The sequence below is a fragment of the Osmerus mordax genome, chromosome 15 (assembly GCF_038355195.1).
Source record: "Osmerus mordax isolate fOsmMor3 chromosome 15, fOsmMor3.pri, whole genome shotgun sequence".
Lineage (NCBI taxonomy): Eukaryota > Metazoa > Chordata > Actinopteri > Osmeriformes > Osmeridae > Osmerus > Osmerus mordax.
Genome location: NC_090064.1, coordinates 12,049,411 through 12,072,856, shown reverse-complemented (window position 1 = coordinate 12,072,856; position 23,446 = coordinate 12,049,411). Strand labels below are relative to the sequence as shown.

Genomic DNA, 23,446 nt, shown 5'->3' with positions numbered 1-23,446 from the left:
ATTGTCCAAGGTTTTTAGTTCAGAAAACACATTCACACTGCACAACTCATCATGTCACATAATATTATTTTATTGGATTCAATCACAGTACAATATTGAACAGAGGGTTAAGCAGAACACACCCAAAGCTTACATTCATTCAACAAACTTAGGACGAAGTTCAGTTACTATGACAGAAAAATGACTGATATGAATTAATTTCAGTCTAAACATTCTTTCTTTTGATCATTTCCCCTTCGGATCCGATGGTGATGTTAATGACAAGGCAATCTTGAAGAAATAATAATAATAATACAAATCTGTACAGTTTTTGAGTTATTAAGACATGCAGATGCAAAGTATCAGGTCAGATTGAGAGCCATTGTGCGCGTTTGTTAAAAGTAAACCTCTTGCAAAGCCACAAACACATATCTACACCCTACAGATAGTGTTCACATATCTACACCATGTGTGAGAGAAGGCTTCCTCTCTCACGGATGAGCTGACAGAATGCTTGTCAGACACTCCGAATATTTAAAGCGAAAACTATACAAGTCAGTAGTGCAATTTGTTTTGATATTGCAGGTTCACAGACAGTGTAACAAGCTAATGTCATACAGTTAACAGATTTGGATACTGAATGAATATACGGATCAAAATGTATTAGGGAAATTCACAATTTATAAACTTTTCCAAAATCCCATTTCCCCAACTTATCAGTTTACTAAAAGAAAATTAAATCCCAATTTTGGGGGCATAAAATCCCATAGCCATTAATTATTTTGAATATTGGATACTCCCTTGGCATACAAGCTGACAAACTCTTTTGTAAACACTTTATTCACTCTATATGCCCTCTTTATCATAGAAGGTGTATCATATCACATATGTAAATATAATTTTCATCTTCTGAGTTACGTGATGGCAGTTTACTGAAGAATAGTAAATTAGCATGTGTATTACATATTACTTTACTATTAGTATGTAATACGCATACTAAGGACGCAAACACACTACAGTGTTTTAGATGTTATGGGCTGTTATTGATGTCAAATTAGATATAATAACATACTAGAATTCAACGAACTGCTTTCCCAAATATGTGATTTTCACATCATACAATTTTCACAGGCTGATGTTGTGGATAAAATAGAATAGCTTTCTGTTAACTCCAAATTCAACCTATGTAATGTATCAGAATATTTACCAAGAGAATGTCCTCCAAAGCTTTACATCAAAACTACTGTGGTCATGGGTATTTTGTCTAATGTGGATTGCCATCTTAGGCACTTTGCAAGTCTTTGGCTTTCAGAGGACTTTCACAGGGAAACCCCCTTTAAGAGTTTTACAGGCAAAGAGAGGCATCGTCTCATTGCTCATCACCTCTAATGCATGGAGACTTACTGAGGCATTTGCAGTGCTGGGAGAAAAGTGTCTGGCCTAAGTGAATAGTAGTACTCTACAGACCATTCATATGTGAACAAAAACTGTGCAAGGCTCAGACAACAGTTAAGCAAGAAAAAACAAGGAAAATAATTCTTTGTTGTGAGCATTGCCTGTGCATGTTGGACGGATTTTAAATTGTGATAAAATTGTAATGACTGAATTAGGTAAACATAAAAATAAATGTAAAAAGAATTACATAAGTGGCCAACCACAACAATTTTAGGGTGTTATAAACTTGGATTTTGATTAAAAGAACACGTAAAAATGTAGCTGTCATATCAGATGTCTGGAAGGGAATATATCTATTCAAATAGTGGCAATATGGAGAGCCAAAGTCATGAAGACATCTTAAGGCATGATAGCCCTTTTAGGCAAGGGGATGGGGAGGGTGGGGGGTTATCAATCTTCCACTGCATTGTGGGATAGTTAAACACAGCCATCACTCCTGTAGTCCTCCAATCAGAGGTGCTTCCTGTTCCTGCCTCCGCTCAATCCCGCTCTCTCCAAACCCCCCAGGATGTTCTCGGCCTTCAGGCTCAGCTTCTACCACCTGTGTTAATCCTCCCATACCCACGCTGGCCCCGGCCCCCTCTGATCCCGGCTGATCCTGCCTGCTGCCCCCTCTCTCACTCTGGGACGAGTGGTCAAAGCCAACGGCCCCTCTCTCTGGGCCAGCCTCCACAGGGGTTCCTGTTCACTGTGTGCTCCCTGAGGCCAGCGCTCTGAGCCGATGTTTGCCTAGAGCATCTTCCAGGAACCCCGCCAGCTTATCACAGTCCTCCTGTATGGGGTATGACATCATCAGGGCCTGCTCTAGGCGACAGGGTAGGCAGGGGGTGGAATTGGACAGCTATAATATATAATAATATATAATAGTCTGTAGATGTACCTACCTCACTTATGAAGGCGTAGTGAACAAGTTCATTGGCAAGGTCTTTGGAGCAGTCAGCTGAAATATTGAAACAAATGTATATGTAGATACATGTAGATAGATACAATACCTTCAAATTTAAATCATGTACTATTTGTTAAGAGGTAAATTAGAGGTTATGCTTACGAACAAAGAAAAGTGACCATAATGGTGGTGTGCTTGTGAACTCACTTGGGAGGATGTCACAGCTGAGCTGTCTATGCAGCTTGTCATCCATCTTCAGAAACAGAGACAGCTACGGAGAAAGGGACATTTCATTTCATAAGCCTATGAATGATTTGCTACCAAATGATTTGTTTTAGTACTAATCAAGGGGTGTATTTCTTAATAAATTAGGATATGAAATAAGCTATTGAAACAGTGTAATGGAGACCTTGTAATGGATTTCTGATGTTATGATTAATGAGAAACCGAGGAAGAACATGGCAGTTAGCATCTAGAAATAGGTTGTGTTTTTGGCTCACGTGAGTTTTGGTCCCTTCTTCATTTGATTCCAAGTTACAGTGCATCTGGATCACCTGAAACACACAAGCAGACTGTCAGTGTTCCAGACCACTGCTTACCCATACACACACTGCTTACCCATACACACACTGCTTACCCATACACACACTGCCTACCCATACACACACTGCCTACCCATACACACACTGCCTACCCATACACACACTGCCTACCCATACACACACTGCCTACCCATACACACACTGCCTACCCATACACACACTGCCTACCCATACACACACTGCCTACCCATACACACACTGCCTACCCATACACACACTGCCTACCCATACACACACTGCCTACCCATACACACACTGCCTACCCATACACACACTGCCTACCCATACACACACTGCCTACCCATACACACACTGCTTACCCATACACACACTGCCTACCCATACACACACTGCCTACCCATACACACACTGCCTACCCATACACACACTGCCTACCCATACACACACTGCCTACCCATACACACACTGCCTACCCATACACACACTGCCTACCCATACACACACTGCCTACCCATACACACACTGCCTACCCATACACACACTGCCTACCCATACACACACTGCCTACCCATACACACACTGCCTACCCATACACACACTGCCTACCCATACACACACTGCCTACCCATACACACACTGCCTACCCATACACACTGTGTGTATGGGTAAGAAGTGCTCTGTAGGGGTGTAACGATACACTCAGCTCACAATACAATACGTATCATGATACTGGGTGTACGATACAATACGTATCACAATATTTTGAACAACGTTTTAAATGAAACTGGAATTCAATTAACAGATTTATTTCCAAAACATTAACATTTTTTCAAGAATGTTCTTTGTTGTACATACAATTTAGTTAACTCAGTTAATTTCTGTGAATGCAATGAATGCACGCATGACGCAGGTGCAGAGTAGGTCACGCACTGGTAGCTCAACCAATAGGATCAAACGGACGTCATATTGTAAAAATATTGCCATAACTCTACGATACATATTGTAAAAATGTTGTAATGCGATATATTGTTCCACAATATATTGTTACAGCCCTAGTGCTCTGGAACACTGACACTGTGTGACACAACCACACACGACCCCACACACACGCAAACACATTCAGAAAGCACCACACACACACCTTCCTGGACTCAGTCTCTTGCGGTTCTGGGGTGGGGGTCTTCACGGTCTCCACCTGCTCCTGAGACAGAGACAGGGCACGTGGGACAGGATGGGGGCGCGACGAAGCAAAGTTCATGAGGGGGTAGATCCCATTCCTGAGAAAATGGAGGTCAAAAGTAAACATTACGTTAGTTTCTCCATTTAGTTTGACAGTTTAAGTTTAGGTTTATCAGTTAAGTTTAACATTTCAGTGCTGAATACAGCCCTTGGGACTCAATCTGAGGAGAGAAATCAACTGAGAAGAGTTGGAACTTACTTGACATCCTCCAGAAACTTGTCCAGCTCCAGTGGAGACACGTGAGAATACCTGTGGAAAAGAATAATGTGAAGATTGATCAAAGTCTTAAAGTATTAAAGTTTGTCATCTATTGGTGGCCCCTGAAGGTGTACAGTAACATAGGGGTGTTCTCACTTTAGCTGCACTCCTGCACGGTCGCGGTGTTTGATTTCCGCCATGACAGCGTTGGGGTCGAAGGACTTGGTCTTCTCCTCCACACAGTTCTCTGGCAGCAGGTCTACAGAAAGGCACAGTAAACAAGGAGGTGACCTTTGACCTTTTAAGTCTTATAAGCCTTTAGGGGAAAGATTTGAAGTAACTAAACATCCCAGAATGGAGAGACTCACACTGGTTGCTGATGAAGCAGTGTGCGGCCAGCAGCTTGAGGGAGTGGACCTCAAACAGCACGCGGTGAAACAGCAGGTCGTGGGCAGTGGGACGCAGCTTGGCCTCGTGACGCACACACGACTGGGTGAACTCCTACAGGGCAGAGAGGACAGAAGAGCTTAAGCAGCATGTAGGATCCATGGGATCGTGCTCGCTCAGAAGGAAAGAGAGAGAGAGAGAGAGAGAGAGAGAGAGAGAGAGAGAGAGAGAGAGAGAGAGAGAGAGAGAGAGAGAGAAAGACAGCAGGGAATAAGCAGCTGCTGTAAAACTGAAAGTCCCCCTACTCTGACACATACTCTGGGTTCTTACAATCTGAATCAAGTTATCAAAAACGCTTAAAGGAAACAGACTGTCTACGGCTCTCTGACAAGCAGAAATCAGACTGGGCCGCTTGGCTGGTCAGTATCTGGGACAGGAAGCCATGTGCTGCACTCACTCTCATCAGAGGGTCCTCCAGAGACTGGCCTGCATTGGAGATAGCCTCCTTAGACACGACAGCATCCCCGTTGGCTTGGATCTCCAGCACAGCCATCTGGACATCAACACAGACCAGACAGAACATGTGATCATGATCGGTACTTGGGCACAACTATGAAGGCATCTCAAAGGTAGTAAGTCTTGTTTAGACCAAATCTGCCACGTATATGTGCATGCTCATACACAAACACCCACACTAACACACACACACTAACACACACACACACACAGTCCATCTGCTGAGTGTTGGTGGGTTTCTTTCACCTCCAGAGCACAGATCCCAAAAGAGAAGATGTCAATGGCATAATCATCCTCCTCTGCTAGAAATGTGAAAGAGAGAGAGAGAGAGAGAGAGAGAGAGAGAGAGAGAGAGAAAGATGAAAGGAAAAGAGAACACAATTCTAAATTCAGCCAAGAAAGAGTTACCTTTGGACTCCAACAACAAAAGAGTCAATTAAGTACAGAAGGAGGAGCAGACGCTAATACCAAATGTATTGTTCAGCTGCATGACTTAGACTGTTGTACACATACATCCTTTAGCGTTTTATCGATATTTTATATCCATTGTGGATATATTCACTGATGGTTATCACTATCAGGTAGCTGACTGGTTTATGCAGGCTGTGTCAGGAAACCAGAGAATGTTGGGGAGGAGGGAAGAAGTGTCAGATGGCTGAACGGTTAGGGAGGCTGGCTATTAATCAGAAGGTTGCCGGTTCGATTCCCGGTCCCTGCAAAATGACGTTGTGTCCTTGGGCAGAATGTCCCTGTACTTACTGTAAGTCGCTCTGGATAAGAGCGTCTGCTAAATGATTAAACGTGAATGTAAGAAGGGGTGGGTGGGACACTCACTGCCATACTCTGGAGAGAAGAAGTGCAGGTTCCTCTGCTCGTCTCGGTGAGGTCGTACCTTACCACTGGCCCCCGGGAACACTTGTTGTGAGGGAAGATAGACGGCTAGAAAATCAAACCCAACTCCCAAAGACACCCAGGTGCTACATTGGGATCAGATATTGTGAGATATCTTGTGCTGTAAATTAACCTTACGATGTTCTCCTCTAACAGATAGGGACATGTTTGATAAGAAAGAGGAGAAGAATGATGAGCAGAACACCATATGGTTCTTACCATTCACAAACAGTCTGTGCCACACTGAGGAAAAAGCATAATAAAGGTACTATTCAGTTTCATAAAGCACATTAGTGACTCATTTTTGGATTATCAAGTATCAATGGAAACTGTACAAAAAGAATGTGTACGTTGTATTCTCAATCTACAAGCTAAATATAGGAACTGTGATAAATCTGAATGTTTGTGGCAGTAACATAACAAGCCCATGGGGAGGCAGACCTGAGCCAATCTTGATAAGGCCGTTGTGTTGGATGAAGATGGTATCGCAGGTCAGGTTGCCATGGATAATAGGCGGGTCACAGGAGTGCAGGTAACTGGCAGCAAACAACAAAAGGGTTTTGGTCTCTCGGGAGGAAGTGAAAACAAACACATCTATCAGCTCAGACACCTCGATACTGTCTACCATGGCCTGAGGCTTCCTCAGATCATAATATGGATCTGGTCTGGAGGGAAGGGAGGTAGGACGAGCAGGGAAAAGAGAAAGAGAAAGATATAGAGAGAGGGAAATGGAAAGAGAAACAGAGAGAAATGCAGAAACTAAGAAAAGGGGTGGGTGGTGGTGGGGGGGGGTTAGGGAAAGAGTGATAGTGTGTTGCTGCTCTTACCTGAGGGCAGACAGTATCTGGGTACACCACCTCTTCCATGCCTGTGGTGTATGACAGAGAAGCATGAGTCTCACACCATTACATATTCCACTGGATCCAGTGACTACTAAGTGACATATTTGCTTATGAAAGCACGAGTTGATAAAGATCTGCCATCCTGCAGGCCTGAATCCTGCCTAGACTGGTCTTACCACCACTTCAAGGTGGACTGAGGCATACTGAATGCACATAACCAAGTGGGCTGAAACTGACCTTGACGTTCATAGTCTTGTGGTTTTTCTTGGTTTTCTTGAGAAATTGCTTCAAGCTACCAGAGGACATGTATTCTGTAATGAATATGACCTGTGGCACATGGATGGAAAGAGATAAGGACGCAATAAGCTGTGATACAGCAGAGAGAGAGAGAGAGAGAGAGAGAGAGAGAGAGAGAAAGAGAGAGAGCGAGAGAAAGAAAGAAATGTGTCACAGACCCGAGCTTGACTGTCCCTCATATCCAGCCAGTACTTGTGGAACTTGACAATATTCGGATGTTCCACCTGCATCAGGTTCTCAAACATCTCCTTGATCTTCTCCTGCAAGAAAGAGATCAGACATGGAGGAGGTAGTCAGTGGTCACATGCTAATCCAATGCTTTATGCTTTAGTTTAGTAGGCTGATGCACATTTTTTGAATGTGTCTGATAAAGAAAAGCCCAAATTTATCCACTTTATCCAAATCCTCTTTGGATAAAGTGATAGATATCTGAGTTTCCTTGATTACTTACCTCCTGTGCTTTGAAGACCTTCCTGTCAGAGAACAGCACCTCGTTCCAGACAACCTCCACCCCCTCCTCTGTGTCCATGGCCAAGGACGCGCTCTCCACACCTGGGACATTACCCTGACTGACCTGCAGGGGGAGACAAACCCCACGTGAGCCTCCTCATAGGTGAATGAATAAGTATCTACGACCGGTGGCTTGTTCTAGGCATCATCTGCAAGTATAGCTGCTATGATGAATCACTTAGCGGTTTCGAAAGGCAGTCACACATAGCACACCTCACTGGCGATGGTGTCTCTCGAGAAGATCTATATTAATGAGACCGGGTAAGGCACATCTGTCTCATGTCGAAGCCATTGACTCCAACATCAGTGAGTACCAGCATACATCCACGCAGAGGCTGAACAGGGTTTTATGTAAACAGGATCAGTGGAGATGAAAGAAAATATACAACTCCTTAGCATTGACGTCATATTAACCGCCATTAAAAAGCAATGTGACCATCTGTAACATGATGATGTAAAAACACACGAGGGGCTCGGATCAGAGATACCGCTGGAGCACAGAGAGATGGATTAAAAAGAGGAGGGGGGAGGAGGGGGAGATGGGGGGAGGGGAGAGGAGAGACTATGAATGGGGGATTTGGAAAAGAGGGAGAGTGAGAGACATTGAGAGAGCTTGAGATAATGAGGAAAGCAAGAGATTTAGGGAATGAGAGAGAGAGAGAGAGGGGGAGGGAGGGGGGGAGAGAGAGAGGGAGGGAAGAGAGAGAGAGAGAGAGAGAGAGAGAGAGAGAGAGAGAGAGAGAGAGAGAGAGAGAGAGAGAGAGAGAGGTGAATGAGTATGTGCCATGAGATTTTGAGGACAGTGACTCAGGGAACGAGCCAGGCTGGGTCAGATGGGGAGATGTACTGTTTGTGTCTGGGTCTGTGTTCTGGCAGTCAGAGGCAGCCCTGGGCTCTATTACATACGCTTCACATGAGCACGCATGAACCTAGAACAGAACAGCACAGTCCCACAGAACAAAACAGTTCCAGAACAGACAGTCAGATAGGGCCGCTCATCATACACACACACAAACACACACACAAATGCACACACACAAATACACACACACAAATGCACACACACAAATACACACTTCCAGCCCTTTTACCTGATGCTCACTTAACACATACTTTCGTGAGCTATAGGTCACAAAGGCCTTGCCTGCAAACAAATCAGGACAAACCTGTTCCTGACAGGCGCAGGGCGGCTGTTTGAATACCATTCTTAGAGAATTACATTTCAACTGTATCATGTCGCAATGGCACAAACTAAATCTGTAGCATACCCCTACAGTAGAACACATGAAAACACAAGCTACAGTATACTGTATGATACAACAGTGTTTCAACAAGAAAGGAATGGCTTTTTACGAAGCAGGAGGGTCGTTGCCGTGGCTACAAAGCCATGTTTTTGTGACAGGCTGCAACACATCTTTACTCTAACATTCTTTAACCTCCTGGATGCAATTACCTGTCTTCAACCTAACATAGTCTCTCTCCATTATGTCTCTCTATCTTTAGTCCAGAGGGAAGCTCCTTCACTCTCAGCTACCTAAAGCCTTGTCTCTGTTTTCTTGGCATGTGTTCTAAGTGCTGTTTATGTTTTCACAGTGGCAAAAGCTTCTTTACTTTACTAATGGTTGTTTACTTCTCTCCATACAATGAAAGGCATTCATTGAGAGCCTATGGGTGGAGGTTAGGGCACATCATGTGTAGTTAACAGAGGACCAACCAGCAAAAAACAACATATTTTCATTGATTCCACAACAACAGAAGACATCAGGTTAATCAAGGATTCACAAAGGTTTCCTTTTCCACTCTTGTACAGGGATAATATGAGTAAATGAACCTAGGAACCCTGCTCCTGTCCTATTAAATAAGGCACATATGACAGCAGCTCCTGTCCCACTGGCCTTCTGCCAGATGGGCTTGGCTCCAGTTCTTCCCACCCAGTACAACTCTCTGGTCAGGAGGAGTGGGCGATTGGCACATGGTGAAAACCATTCCTCTAGAACCTGAGCCAAACTTCCAGGGACTATGCTGTTAGAAAGACAGAGAGAGAGAGGGGGGGGAGCTGTGTGTGAGTGTGTGACTGACCACACAACATGCTATTAATATCACTGTTTTTTTCACTGGACAGCCAGTTTCAATACCTAATGTAGGATTTAAACTTCATACCAAATCTTTTCCAAGAACTGAAATATAGGCCCATCTAAACACCCAAACACTGCTCACTCAAAGATTATAATCTGATTGTGGGTATTATAGGCCAGGAACACAATGGTCTGACATTCTGACACCAGCAACAGACAGATGTGCAGACCGACGGGCAGACAGAGGAGGGAGAAGGGTTTCGTGGCCTTCCCCAGACTCCATGTTTCAGTGGTTGTTTATTTTCTAGAGAATGCTGTAAGCAAATAACAGCAACCCCCTGTTGCCGGGCGGACTAGACTTCCTGAGGATCTAACAGGGTCTGGACTGGTGTTAAGTCATGGTTCTACAGGAACCAGTAAACAAACTGTGGCAACACAGCACTCTCATTGGTTGTGCCGAAGAGGTGGGGTCAGGGTGGGGGAAGTAGAATATTTGGTCCTCATGTTATAACAAACCCAACTCTATTCAGATGTGTTCTGTTTAGGAGTGAAGATAGATTACTGACGGAGTTAACCTGAGGTAACTCTCTGGATTTTGAGGTTTTTGAATGCCCACAGAGATTCTATTATGCAAGCAAAAGGGTTTTACAGCTTGGTTTTATGGCATGTTTTTACTCACAAGAAAAAGATATCCTGAAATTATATGTCGCAACTCCTGAAATATCCCTTGTGGGTTGAGATTTCTAGGAATAGTTGCATCATATCCTGTACTCTATGAGTACCAAGAAGAAATTGAATCTTAGCTTTCTCATATCGTTTGATGTGATAGAAAAATAACAAATGAATCCAAAGACATATCAAGGTTTTGGTAGTGATGATAATGAGGATAAGGGTAATGACATAAAAGACCAACACCAACTGCCTGCTGTCTTTGCAAGCAGGGCTATCTAGGTAGCAGCAGCGGTAGCTAGCAGGGCTGGCTGGCAGTGTCTATCCACCTAGTTTTTCCCTCTTCTAGATCCACAGATCCACTGTGTGTGAGCAGCTCAGGTAAATGTGGCGTGAGACTTTCTACCGGATCCTGTCTGAGCCCGGCTGATCAACACAGATTACCCATAATTCACTGGCATTGCCCGTCACCTTGGTGACACCAATGTTTGCAAATGAGGCTGGCCGGGTTGAAGACAGGGTGAGAATCGCAACTGGGCTTTAAACAGTGCTTTATCCGGCATCCATTTAGGTAAGGGGTCAGCTTGTTTACAGTTTAGGACAGGACACGTTATATAACCTTAGATTCAAATAATACAAGGGGAGATGACTGAATATGCATGACTCCCCTGAAGATAAGATTACAGAAGCATTTCTGGGAAAATAACGATATCTCAATTATCAGTACATCAATGTACTGAGAAGGGATCCCTGTCCCATTCGATGGCACAGGGCCAGAATGCCTGTTCACTGCGAGAGGGTCCGGAGACAGAGGGATGAGTAAGGCAGACGGCGAAAGGAAAGGGAGGAGGGAGATGAAGGAGAGAGCAAAACAAAGGAGAGAGAGAGTGAGAGAAATAGAGAGAGTAAGGATAGAGGGAGAGCGAGAAACAGACAGAGAGACTAAGGATAGAGAGACCGAAAGAGAGAGGAGCGAAGGAGGGTGACGTCGCAGAGGCAGCTCATCGACCTACACGGTCGTCTCTGTAGCATCACTGTGAAAGAACGAATACAAGAGAGAGTGTCTTTGTCTGGTGGGATACAATGGGTGAGTCCTAGCCTGGCACTAACAAAGACCCTAGTCTGCTACCTTGGTTGTCTCGCCTCCTCTCGGCCTGCTCCCACACCACATCACATTCCCTGATGATCAGCCTCACTGTAGATCAGGTGCCCCCTACCGCTGCTGCTGCCGTCAGCGTCACATACTGTAAATCACTGATAAAGCCTCTGGTGCCTAGCCTGAAGAGATCTGTTGTACGTTGCGCAATATTTATGCAGTCGTACAGCCAGGCTATGTAAATGACTTGGTATGTGCTGGCTCCATGCCCCGTCTCCCTGAGGTGCTAGGATCGGAAACACTGCAGATTAAACAGTCCGCGGTGGGTAGGTGGGGACAATACAGCATGCGAGGTTGTAAAACAATCCCAGCAGATGAACAGACGTCTGTGAAGAGATAGGACCCCATTATCTTAAAAGGTTTCAGGATGAGCATTGGATTGGCCAACTATTACGTAACGTTTCTTTGTGTGTCTTTGTCGGCCTTGTCTGTCTGTAAACTGCCTTCAAAATGTATATGAATCTTGTGAATAACTTTGATGGAGGGTCAGTGTTTGCTCATTTCAGGCCTGACCTCATCTTGTTTTCACAGTTTTTTTCTTAAGATTCCAGCTATTCAATCCTTTTTCCAAAACAAACCAGTCTAAAGCTCTTCCAGAGGACAAACAAGGTCAGAGTGGAATTTTCTAATGGACCTTCACTCCTTCGTGATTAGATATTACAAAGATTAGCCTTCATCAGGTCTCACTTCTTCATTTTCTCTGAGGCCAGTCAAGCTCTTTACACACAGGAATGCAAGATCCAGATACAAGCAGCAGGGGGGGGTAGTGGTGGAGGACGGGGGGAGGGGGGGCGGTGGTGGGGATCCTGATCCCAGTGCTCTGTAGCTCAGTACCAAAACAAAGAACCGCTGGATATGAAACTCAAAGGAGGGAGCTGGAGAGAATGATTCCTCTAAGACTTTTTTGGATGACTCTTCTCTGAGAGTCTGGTAAAGAAGGACTATATCCATCCAACTCTTCAACAACTCTTTTTGATGTAATCATAGACAGGCCTTTCTCTGTCCACTTGTGAAAACAACAACCCAACCTGAAGAATGTTTGGTCTTAGCCACCTTGAGCTCAATCTCTAATCTGGGAAGAGAGTTTACCAGGCAGCCTTCAAAATAATATATAAAATACACTTATTCTCCATTCAATTCAAATGTAACTCCATGAAACCCACTTGTTGTATTAAATGATTCTCTGGTTTAAAGAGCCATCAGTCTCTTCCCTGTCTGTCCAGTGATGTGGTGTTTCTGTCTCCACCAGCGTAATCCCATGACATTGGCTTCATTGTTCTTCTTCCTGTGTCTGTCTTCTGTCACTAAGCCACATGTTCCCTGTCTCACAGGGACAAGGATCTCTAAAACAGTAAATCACGTTTGCTGTACGAGTGAAAAATCACCCTTACTAGTGTGATACGCATGAACTATGAGTTGTGAACAGCCTCAAGAGCACGTGAGGAAAGTCACCCTGTTTGTTTCTCTTGGAGAATCCAGTCTTTAATCTCACCTTCAACTCCAGAGGAATGTGTGCGAATATATAATCTAAGTGTGTGTGAGTGTGTATAGGGGGAGGGGATGAGTGACTGTGAGTGTGTGTGTTTGTGCGTGCGTGCCTGTTGTCACACGCCTTTTTTTAACACTGAGTAAAGTCTGAGAAAATGAGTGTGAGTTAGTGGGGAAGTGTGCACTTAGGTTAACCCATGTGGTTGAGTGTGTGTACAGTTTGTGTGTTTTTCTTCTTTAAATCTGTAACCTTTGTGTGCTTTTCCCCACTCCCTCTTAAGCACATACAAACCAACACACAACAGTAAAAGGCTCAGCACTTTGCAGCTGTCTGATACAGCTTACTATCAACCCTGCCTCTTTCTCAGGGTCAACCTCTACAGTTGAGACAATAGTTGATAAGAACATTTATTTGCCTCTCATGACTGCAGAAGAGAGAATCAAAGGAGAGAAAGTTTCTTTTGCAAAGTACTGTATATACTTTATCAACATAATAACTAACAAAGAGCCTTATCATAACACAGGCTTGACCCTGGATCCATGATTGTCATTCCTTGCAGGCCATTTAATTAATTAAAGACAGTGCAACAATAACAGCTTGATTACATTAGATAATTGCTAATTCAATGTATTTAATTATTCTGCACTACACTGCATCCTTCCTTCCTGTCTTCCTTAAAGAAGGAACTAATAAGGTATGAGTAGATGCGTCACAAGTAACTATGTTGAGAAGCACGAGTTTTACTATCAAATGATGTCAAGATCAAAGATTAGACTACTTTTAAGAAGAGGAGGAAGTACAGATTTTCTTTAAACGAGGCCCATGTGAACAATATTAGTACCCGAGGTGAAGTGAGCCACTTAAAACAAGGCATGTGAGAGGGGAAAGTGGACAGCATTCTCTGCTCCTCATCATTGCGCTTCTAAAATGGAGGTGAAAGGAGGTGTGTCCCCCTGCCCCCCCCCCCCCACCCCTCCTGCTGGGGTAAGTCTCGCGTAACAAGCTCGACCCCTCCCCCACACACCAACAGACCTCCATTTAGAGGGGGTTTCCTTCCAGGCCGGGCTCCCATATGGCTCTATAGTGCGGGGACACTTAGTCAGGGACACGTTGGAGGGATTACCACATCATATTTGCTACTGCATATATCATACTTTGTAGAGCTGTTGTCCAATTTCACCAGCAACACTTACATTACTCGACCCCAACCCATCGGCCCAAAGCCAGCCGCCTCCTCCTCCTCTTCCCAGGAGCAACATGTGCTACTTGATACTGAGAGTTGAGATACCTCTGAAATAAGACTAACATGGATAAATGTAGAAAAGTAGGTACTGCCTACAAAAATTACATTAAGAATGTATATGCAACATTAAAGAAAGATAAAGTCGAGTTTATGAAGCCGGTATGTGTTTTAGGATATGTGTTCAGGCTGTGACCTTATTCTGGCACCTGTCCCATTCTTTAGAAACATCTGTCTGTGTTCCTGAAAGGACTTGTAAGGACTGGTTGGAAGCACTCTTGTATTAAAGTTCTCTATAAAGACCAGTAATAGCTGCTTTTTGGATCACTCAATTCCTATCTTTAAAGCACAGAACCCACAGGTTACCAGCGTGCATCATAACCAGTGGCCAAGAGGGGTTACTTGGGGTAACATGAAAAACAGAGACCTGGCATAGGTGCAGAGCACAGGCAAGCTCAGCAGAGGCCCAGTTTCAATATGTGATGCAAAGGCCAGTTACTTTAAGAGCTCGAGCCGGGTTTCATGCACTTCATCTCACATCTCTGCCTTATTTCAGAGCCAGGAAAAAGCAAACAATAGGACAGTGTGTAAACCATAGTATCTTAACAGTGGACTGATTGCGTTTGAGTAAGCAGTTGTCAGGCTGAAGGGCAAAGTTCCTAAGATCTACTGTTCTTTTTCTACAGTTGTAATTAGTGGCTCGTCCTGAAGCTCATTAAGATGACCCCATGGAGAGATGGAGACACAAAGAGACAAACAGGATAGAGAAAGAGAGAAATTGACAGAGACAGAAAGACTCTAAAAGAGAGAGAGAGGTGGGGGTGTACAAAAGAGAGAGTTGAAAAGTTGAAGGATAGAAAGTTGCAGAGCGAGCATGTGTGTTCATTGGCAGTGTGGTACTGGGTATCCGTTCAACCCCCTTCCTTCCTGTGTGTGTGTGTGCGTGTGTGGGGGGGGGGGGGCAGCTGACCGCTCTCTCCCTGTGGGGGAGGGGGGGCAGCTAAACACTCTCTGAGTGACAGACAGAGCTGCCCCCCCCCCTTCACCAAGGAGTCTAGAGGTCTTTGGCATAGTCAGCTCTGCATTTAAATGCCGGCACCACACCCCTTCAGATAGTGAGAGAGATGCTTTGAGCTTCCATTAGTTGAATAATAGAAGACAAAGATGGATAACAGCGTCTGAAAGGACTACAGCCCTGGGGGGTGAAGCTGGGGAGGTGGCGGGGGGGGTGATTCAGCACTAGGCCTGTAGGATGTTTTTATTCATACGCGTTATCGCTACGTAGAAAGCCATTCAGACTGCAAACAGACTTTCTGTTTCATTTCTAAAGCATCTCTCTGATTTTTAGGTGTCACATCACGTTTCCCTCCACTTCCTGCATGCAAATGACCTGCTCAGACTTCCTGTCGTCCTGGCCACGGCAACCAATAAGAGATTTAAATTTGAATATTATATTATCTCTTCTAATCCCCTGTGCATGGAGGACGGCAGTCGTTTCATGATAGGGGGAGTGGGGGGGTTGTCGTGTTCTGTGCTAACAAAGATAAAAGAAACGTCTGAGGGCAGACAGAGGTATTGATAGGTTTCCTAGTGATTTACATTTACCAGACGCTCTTATCCACAGTGACTTACAATAAGTACAGGTACCTTGCCCAAGGACACGTCATTTTGCACGGCCATGAATCGAACCGGAAACCTTCTGATTAAGAGCCTGACTCCCTAACCGCTCAGCCACGTGATCCATGCGGCCCAGGTCCCTCTTAAGATTGTGGAGCATTTGACCAGATCTAGGCCCAGTTGGTACTAGTCCAGAAGAGACCATTATGACAGGAATCATTTAATCCCCCTGGCTTGATGGATTAAGATCACTCAGTTTCCGCTCTCATACCAGTGACATGGATCATTAATTTGTTTAAGTGACCGCAAGCACATTTCTGTTGTGTTCCATTGTGGGGGGTTTATTCTGGGTCTATGTTTTCACAACCATCCCCAAATCAAGTCAAACTTCAAAATCCAAGGTGGCCCGCCGCGGAGGAGGTGGAGGTCACGACATTCTCAGGACCTTTAATCCTTTCCAACCCCTGCTACGTCCACCCTGGGTGAGGGGAAGGAAGTCAACCACCGGGGTCTCAACCAAGGAGATTAAATTGGTTTGAACACTTCTGTTTTACTTTGCTTTGGGGCCTTTTGAAATGTCTTCCAGATAATAATACAGAAGATAATACTTGCAAGCATTATCTAAAATCAGCTTTTATTCATAGAAACATAGTCTGACATGGAATGTGATGAAGATATTAGTATTTAATCGCAACCGGTAAAAGAGAGAATGCCAGCTAGCATTGACAAAGTAGGCATGGATAAGTAGCAGCATTAGCCAAGTTAAATTATGCAAATCCTGAAAGCACAGTATTCAAAACTTAGGTATACTGTATGGTTACCCTGATGTCTGGAATGAAGCCAACTGTTGCAAGCAAAGGAAAAAAAAGGAAAAGATGAATGCAAAACAATAGCCTTAAAAAATCACAGTGAAAGACAGTCAGCTGAGTCAAAGCTGAGTCAAAGGATGACTCTGAGGTTTTACTAACAGTCACAATGCTCTCAGACTAGTGCGTATCCGGGGGCGACAGGGTTGGCATGTGATACGCGCTCCCCTGACAGCCCTGTGACATGCAACGTGTCGGCCATTTCTAGAGGATACCTTTCCATGCCCCCGCAGCCCAGAGGGGGGTTGCAGATCCCTTACACAGAGGCAATGATGGAAACACTGGCAGGACAGGTAGTTCCCCCTCCCCCAACATCACATCTGATGCCTGGGAGAGGTGGGGGGGGGAGGTTCATCAATGGATGCTGCTCTCTCATATTTCACTTTCAATACGATTTCACCAGATCCACAGAAGCCATGTGGTCAACAACTTAATGGAATCTTTTGAGGCCTCAAGACAACCGCAACCACACATTCATCACCTACCAAAGGACTGAAGAGAACAGCTATAATTTGAACCTTCTTCAGATCCAGTGAGCATGACCTTGATCAGATAGGAAAGGCAATTTAATCAGCAGCATGGGAGAGACAGGGAGGTGGGTAATGGTTAATGACATCCCATAATAGTGTGTTCTGAAGGCCATCTGGTTGGCTCAGCTGACGCCACAGAGACGGCTTCATGTTGTGTCCTGGCAACAAAAACCACACTTGTGCACCTGACAAAAACACACATCTTAACCCATGAGGATTACTTATTATCTCTCCTTCTCTCTTTCTATCTTTCTCTGCTCGCTCTATCTCTCTATTTTACCATTTGTCTCTCTACTTCTTCTCTATTTTCTCTTGACTCTCACTTACGCACAAACACACCCACGCTCTCTCTTTCTCTTTCTCCCACTCTCTCTCTCTCTGTCTCTCTCTCTCTCTGTCTCTCTTTCTCTCTGTCTCTCTCGCAGAAACAGCACCCCCAGGAAAACCCAAGGACCATGACAGGCCCATTATGGACATGGGCCAGTGTTGGTATTAGACTACAGCCTGATTCCCTGTACCTGCTGGAAGACTCACAGCCCGAGGCTAACCTACAGTGGTGGTCAACATCCCTGAAACTGGTCACAGCCATGTGCATGTTTCCAGGTTACACACTTCTGTGGGGTTGCATATACAGCAGAACAGCATCAATGGGAAGGTGAGAGGATCACCTGGAGCTAGGAAGTGCACAGCTGAAATTGGCTCATAAAAATAGGGCCATAAAACACATCACGCACAGGTCAGTTTCATAATATGAACAGGACAATACTGGATGGTTCATATTTGATCTGTGTGCCAACTGTGAAGCAAGTCAAATGCACCTCAAGTAATTTTAAATTCTTTCATGTGATTGATGTCTATAATTGAACCAGGTCTGACATATAACACACACACATTCTGGCCTGCACCAGTTGTAGCATGCGAGGGGTGATCAGATATCTGTCTGAACCGCTCGGATACTCTGATACTAGTATAACACACCTCCGCCACAGTGAGATAAAACCATTCATAAATCTTGTGGTACATGGGAGGCAAGAACGGGAATTAGTGATCCCCTTACACACACACGCGCACACACACACACACACACACACACACACACACTGACCATAAGTCTATATGAGAAATATCCTGTCAACAAAGAGATAATAATTTAACATTTATCATTCAAAGCCAACACACACCACATGCAGTTATGATATGAATATGAAACCATAGGCCTTCACATACTGTACATGATCTTCTTCATTCTAGCCGCTAGAATTCTGTTCAGCTTCCAGCTGCCCAGTTCTCCTTCTATACTTTTCTAATTCAAATGTTGTCTGTTGGAGCCATTAGGCACCTCGTTAAAAGGCTCTACATTGTCAAATGCACCAACAAAAAAAAGGTTTCTACCAATTTCCAGAATCGGGCAGCCCAGCAGATTCTCTCATGTGGCAATGTAATTCAATCATCTTAAACCTCGGGCTACGCTTACAGTAACACCGTGAAATACAAACAGTCAAGGATTGTCAGATCAAACTTCAGCAGACTTCTTCCTGCTGAGTGCTTCTGCATAAGCATTGCATGCAGACACGAGGCTGACAGGGTGCCCTGCTGGCCCCGGGCAGGACAGGACGTGCAACTACATCAACAGGAGTGTGGAGGCGATGGCCTGCGCTTCTCCCCGTTTCCCCTCGGGAAGAAATCTGAGCAGGTGTCATTCCAGTGGTGCAGCTGTCCCAGTCTGACGGCCAGGCAGAGCGAGGTCAGCGGGCCTGTGTCATTAGGAATTTGTCGATCCTTAGAAAGATCCCCTGAAGCGAGGCAGCACTTACTGCCAGCCGTGACATGACAAGGGTTTACAGCGACGGCCATACCTGTGGCTTTGACCCTGACGTTTGTCCTGACGACTTGAGGACGTAACCCATGGACAGAAGTCAGCATCAATGTGTAAACATACTGTAGTGAAATGTTACACTTCAGCTCTCGATTGGAACCTGCAGATATGATTCTAGATAATAAAGTGTTCAAACGATCTAGTACATGATTACATGTTCATGAAATATTAATGATAGTAATTAACGTTCTACTATCTTAGAAACTGTGAAGTAAAATGATGTAAGCCATTTTGCTCCTGATTGGTAAGATGCACTTAATCTCTCGCCTTATACAACTAAATGACATCAAAACCCGCTTGACGACAGAATCAGAAGTTGCCATGGAGAAATGCATACTCAAAGTCACACCTGAATTGAACTCTGGGTAACTCGCCTTCGCAGAGAAAATAGAATATGTGTGTCAGTCATCAGACTCACTCATTCCTCTGCTTAGACAGATTCCCTCTGAGATAATCCATCACAGCGTTCCAATCTACCCCCCCCAACATGACAATGCATAAATGGATGCAGGAAAGATGCAGCTCCAACATCTCTTGAGTGTCGACCCACACATCCAGCATGTGACCGCTAATGGCTTCCTCCAGATTGCAGGGTGGGGTGGGGAGGGGTCATCAGCTCAGGGGGGGGGGGGGGGGGGGGGGGGTTCAGGCCAGAGGGGGTGTGGAAGCTCTGTCATCGAGAGGCCTATTCCATTCTGTTCTCATGCAGTCCTCCTCCGTCCTGTGGTAGTACCGCCTGCCTGGATACAGATACAGCTTTCTCACTCTGTGTGTGTGTTTGACTTTCTCTCCCTCTGTCTCTCTCATTAGACATGCTAGTCCAAGGCACAGGCCTTGACTTGGTGAGAGAACACTATAAAGGGCACAGCCACCAAGACTGCACAAGTAGTATTTCCCTGCTAATGGTGCCGATGGAAGAGCAAAGAACTAGTCTGACCTGGAAGTCAGGATTTCAACATTTACAGATGAGGCAAGATGGGTTGTTTTGGAGGGGGGTGGGGGGGGGGGGGGGGGGTTGGGACAGCCAAAGACATCGTCTTTGTCATGTGCTCTGGGTTTCTCCTGTGTGTGCAAACCCAAGAGACAGGCAGGAACAAAACTCCGCGATCCCACAGTGATTCATCAAGGATATAGCTGTGTAATCACTGGCAATGGAGATGAGTTGCTGAGTCGTTGAGTCCAGGCTTAGGTTTGGGGTGAGGACGCAGTATGAAATGAGCAAGAGAGGATTCATCCGGGAAGCCAGAGGGCAGCAAAGATACAATGAGCTGAAAGAGAGAGCTACACAAGGCAAGCCACAGATAAAGCCCTTTTGCTGTTAAATGAGAAACTTCAGTTGTCTGTCACTCGACAACAGCGCAATTGATTGGCTGAGGTCGGAAAAGGCCAAAGAGGAAGGGGGTGACTTCATCCATCCCTTCAACACACAGTATCGATCTCGGCTTTGACTGACACAAAATTTCCTCTGTCCTCTTACGACATTGAGAAAGGTCTTTAGCCCTGACATCTTGTTTGAACTTTTTGCCTTCATGCTGATGTCAATGAAAAAGAAAAACCCTGATTTGAGCTGCCGTAGCCAACAACAGACGGCATATGGGCCCCATGTAAAAGTGTCGTAGCACAGCTTCAACAGGCCAGCATGCAGCAAGCTGAGTGAAATCAATGCAGTGTTTGATGACTGTGGTAGGTTAATAGGGGCCAACCAACTCTTCAGGAAACGGCATTACGTAATCCAACACACCCACTGTTATTACAGCCAGAGTAGCAACCATAACATGTGCCTACCACGTGACTAGCTCTCTATCCATGGAGATTTGTTTACAGGCAGAGCTACATAAAAGAAACCCAATAATCTATTCTAAACTTTCCTCTGGTGACTTAGCTATCTAATATATAACTGATCATGGTTTGCTCTTGTGAAGACACAAACACTTGAGACTGCAGGAACAGGCAAAGAGCAGAGGGGCAATGCAGCATGTAAACAGTGAAATCACGTCGTTTTCTAATGTTGCTAAGTACTAGTTATATATTTAAACAACACTAAACGAGGGTGTGTTACTTACAACCATAGTACATCTGCTGTACAGGGCACAGCCAGAGTCCAGGCAGCTGGGAGGGTAAGACACCATTGTGTGAATGAGTTGGCTAGTAGGTGAGACATGAATGAAACCCCTATCAACTGTAACATTTGTAGAGTAAGTAATACTGCCATGTGGAAATTAGGACAGTGTTGCATCTCACAGACTTTGTGTTTGTGTGTATGTGTGTGTGTGAGGGATGGGGAGGTGACCCAGAAACAACAAAACACACTGACGGGTAATCAATGATTGGAAAAACACTGAGAGGGGCCGTGCTGGTGCTGATAATTTGTGTGTGTGTGAGTGCAAGCGATCAACCATCTCTGCAGCTGGTCAACGTGTATGCCATAAGAATGATCCTGTGTCTGACAGTGAGGTCAGCTGATTAAAGTTGCCGTAGTGGCTCCATGTGTAGAATAAAGATAACCTTAAAACCGTTTAACGCCCTTATCACATTGTACAGCACTCCCTCGACTGATGGCATCTCTTACTCTTCTGTAAACGCTGCTTCAAGTTATTGTTCAAACTCTCATCAACATTCAACAGACAAACACAACATACTGTGGTGGACAAGCAGCATTGCTGTAACATTACGGACATAAGACCCACAGAAGGTGAGATGGAACTGGGCGTCTATCACGTCACACACTAAATATCACAAACATGTCCGTATCAGTCGTAAAAATACAGTAAACGTTTGGCATGTTTCGGGTCCATATCGAGATCATAACAATCTCCATACTGTAACGGTCGCCCGGTAGACAGCACCCTTTTTGTTGCTTCAACAAGCCAACATTTAACCGAGCTGTGTTTCTAACATAAAGGTGTAATGCTTCTCCAGGAAGAAAAAAACTCAACAATTGAAGGGCGGGAAATTAAAAGGGTTAAATAGCCCTAGTAGACCAAACCATTCATATCCTGCGTTGGTTCGACAAAGCTGTCGTATTTCTATCCCCTGGCCTGGCCTATAGCCTCATACGGTTCCTGAACCTGTTATTCTGCTGTCCATGTATAAGACCATACACATATTGCCATACGGCATTTACAATTGTACACTTTGGATAAGATGAATATCACATATTTCGGATTGGCAATGGAGCCAGACTACGATAGGATCCATGTCACAAGCAGATTATATCACGTTTCCTATATCCCAAATTGGAAATGACTGCCCAGAAGGATAAGCTATGCAGAGAGCAGCAATAAACTGTCTACCTGCTCTTTCCGTTTTTGCCAGCGTCCGCATGGGCTTTCCTCCAGGATCTCGCTCTCATCCTCGCTCTCCTCCTCCTTTCCCTCCGACCCCGAATTCCTCTCCGGGACGGACATAGTCATTGTATTCCGTAATTGAAGATTCTTCCCTGTTGGTTTTTCTCGCAAATTCTATTGCAGACGTTGCAGCTGTCTGAGCAGACAGTACAATTCCACACGACACCAGCCGTTTTGCTTTTATAGCCCTCGGCACTCAAAACATCTTGCACTGAGAAGTGGTAGCAAAATATTGTAAAGAAATGCCTTTCCCACTTATCACCATTGAAATGTCAACCGGACAATCAGACCACTACTCTTCTTCAGCAGGACGTAAGAGTAGGCCTATAATAAAGTGAGAATCATTCGGAAATTGTCCCTGTCTATTCCGCGCGCTGAACTGCATGTAAAATGGATTGCGAAATGTTTTTGTTATCGCGTCCCTTTACAATTCCCACGTAGCCAACTGAAGGAATATAAAGCTATATATTAAAAACAAAAACGTAGGCTTAAAATAAGTCTATTCAGTTCTCCCTATCTTCATTAATCTTCCCCATCTATGGAATGAAGTAATTTCTAACATCTCAAATACGCGTCATTGTGTTCGCTGAGAACGCAAAGGCTCCTCTCCAGCAACCCAGCGCAGAGGGATACCGTAAAGTGAAGAACAGCTGCGCAATGTTGCCTGTACCGTAATACGGTTGTTGAGCCTTGAGATATCTATGAATAACATTGCGATGGGCGTTCCTGCTAATCTAAAGTGTATGTGCCAGACTTGCCAGAGTATATGGGGGTGAAAGTATTTAGCTGTCACTGAAACAAGATGTTTTCATGTCAG

At 44.7% G+C, this 23,446-nt stretch overlaps 1 protein-coding gene across 4 annotated transcripts; it reads right to left on the bottom strand.

Annotated features, from left to right (window-relative positions):
• Positions 1–49: 49 nt before the first annotated feature.
• nrbp2b (nuclear receptor binding protein 2b) lies at positions 50–23,228 on the bottom strand. Of its 4 annotated transcripts, none has more exons than XM_067251884.1 (18): positions 22,576–23,228; positions 7,706–7,828; positions 7,413–7,514; positions 7,195–7,284; positions 6,943–6,983; positions 6,557–6,651; positions 6,335–6,358; positions 6,059–6,181; positions 5,471–5,526; positions 5,166–5,261; positions 4,690–4,822; positions 4,478–4,580; positions 4,322–4,372; positions 4,025–4,160; positions 2,821–2,874; positions 2,528–2,591; positions 2,319–2,374; positions 50–2,206 (listed from the first exon to the last, which is right to left on the bottom strand). In XM_067251884.1, the coding sequence occupies exons 1-18, from the start codon at positions 22,693–22,695 to the stop codon at positions 2,120–2,122; spliced, it is 1,554 nt and encodes a 517-aa protein (XP_067107985.1). In that variant the 5' UTR covers positions 22,696–23,228; the 3' UTR covers positions 50–2,119. The 4 variants fall into 4 exon arrangements, with proteins under 4 accessions (XP_067107985.1, XP_067107986.1, XP_067107987.1 ...); XM_067251885.1 differs by having other exon boundaries at positions 5,471–5,523; XM_067251886.1 differs by having other exon boundaries at positions 6,059–6,163.
• Between the last annotated feature and the right edge of the window lie 218 nt (positions 23,229–23,446).

Excerpts from the sequence above, each read along its gene's own strand:
- nrbp2b (XM_067251884.1), bottom strand. The coding sequence starts at position 22,695 with ATGACTATGTCCGTCCCGGAGAGGAATTCGGGGTCGGAGGGAAAGGAG. Across the intron at positions 5,262-5,470 it reads TTGGGATCTGTGCTCTGGAG|ATGGCTGTGCTGGAGATCCA; the intron begins GTGAAAGAAACC and ends GTTGATGTCCAG. Across the intron at positions 2,207-2,318 it reads ACTACGCCTTCATAAGTGAG|GAGGACTGTGATAAGCTGGC; the intron begins GTAGGTACATCT and ends TACCCCATACAG.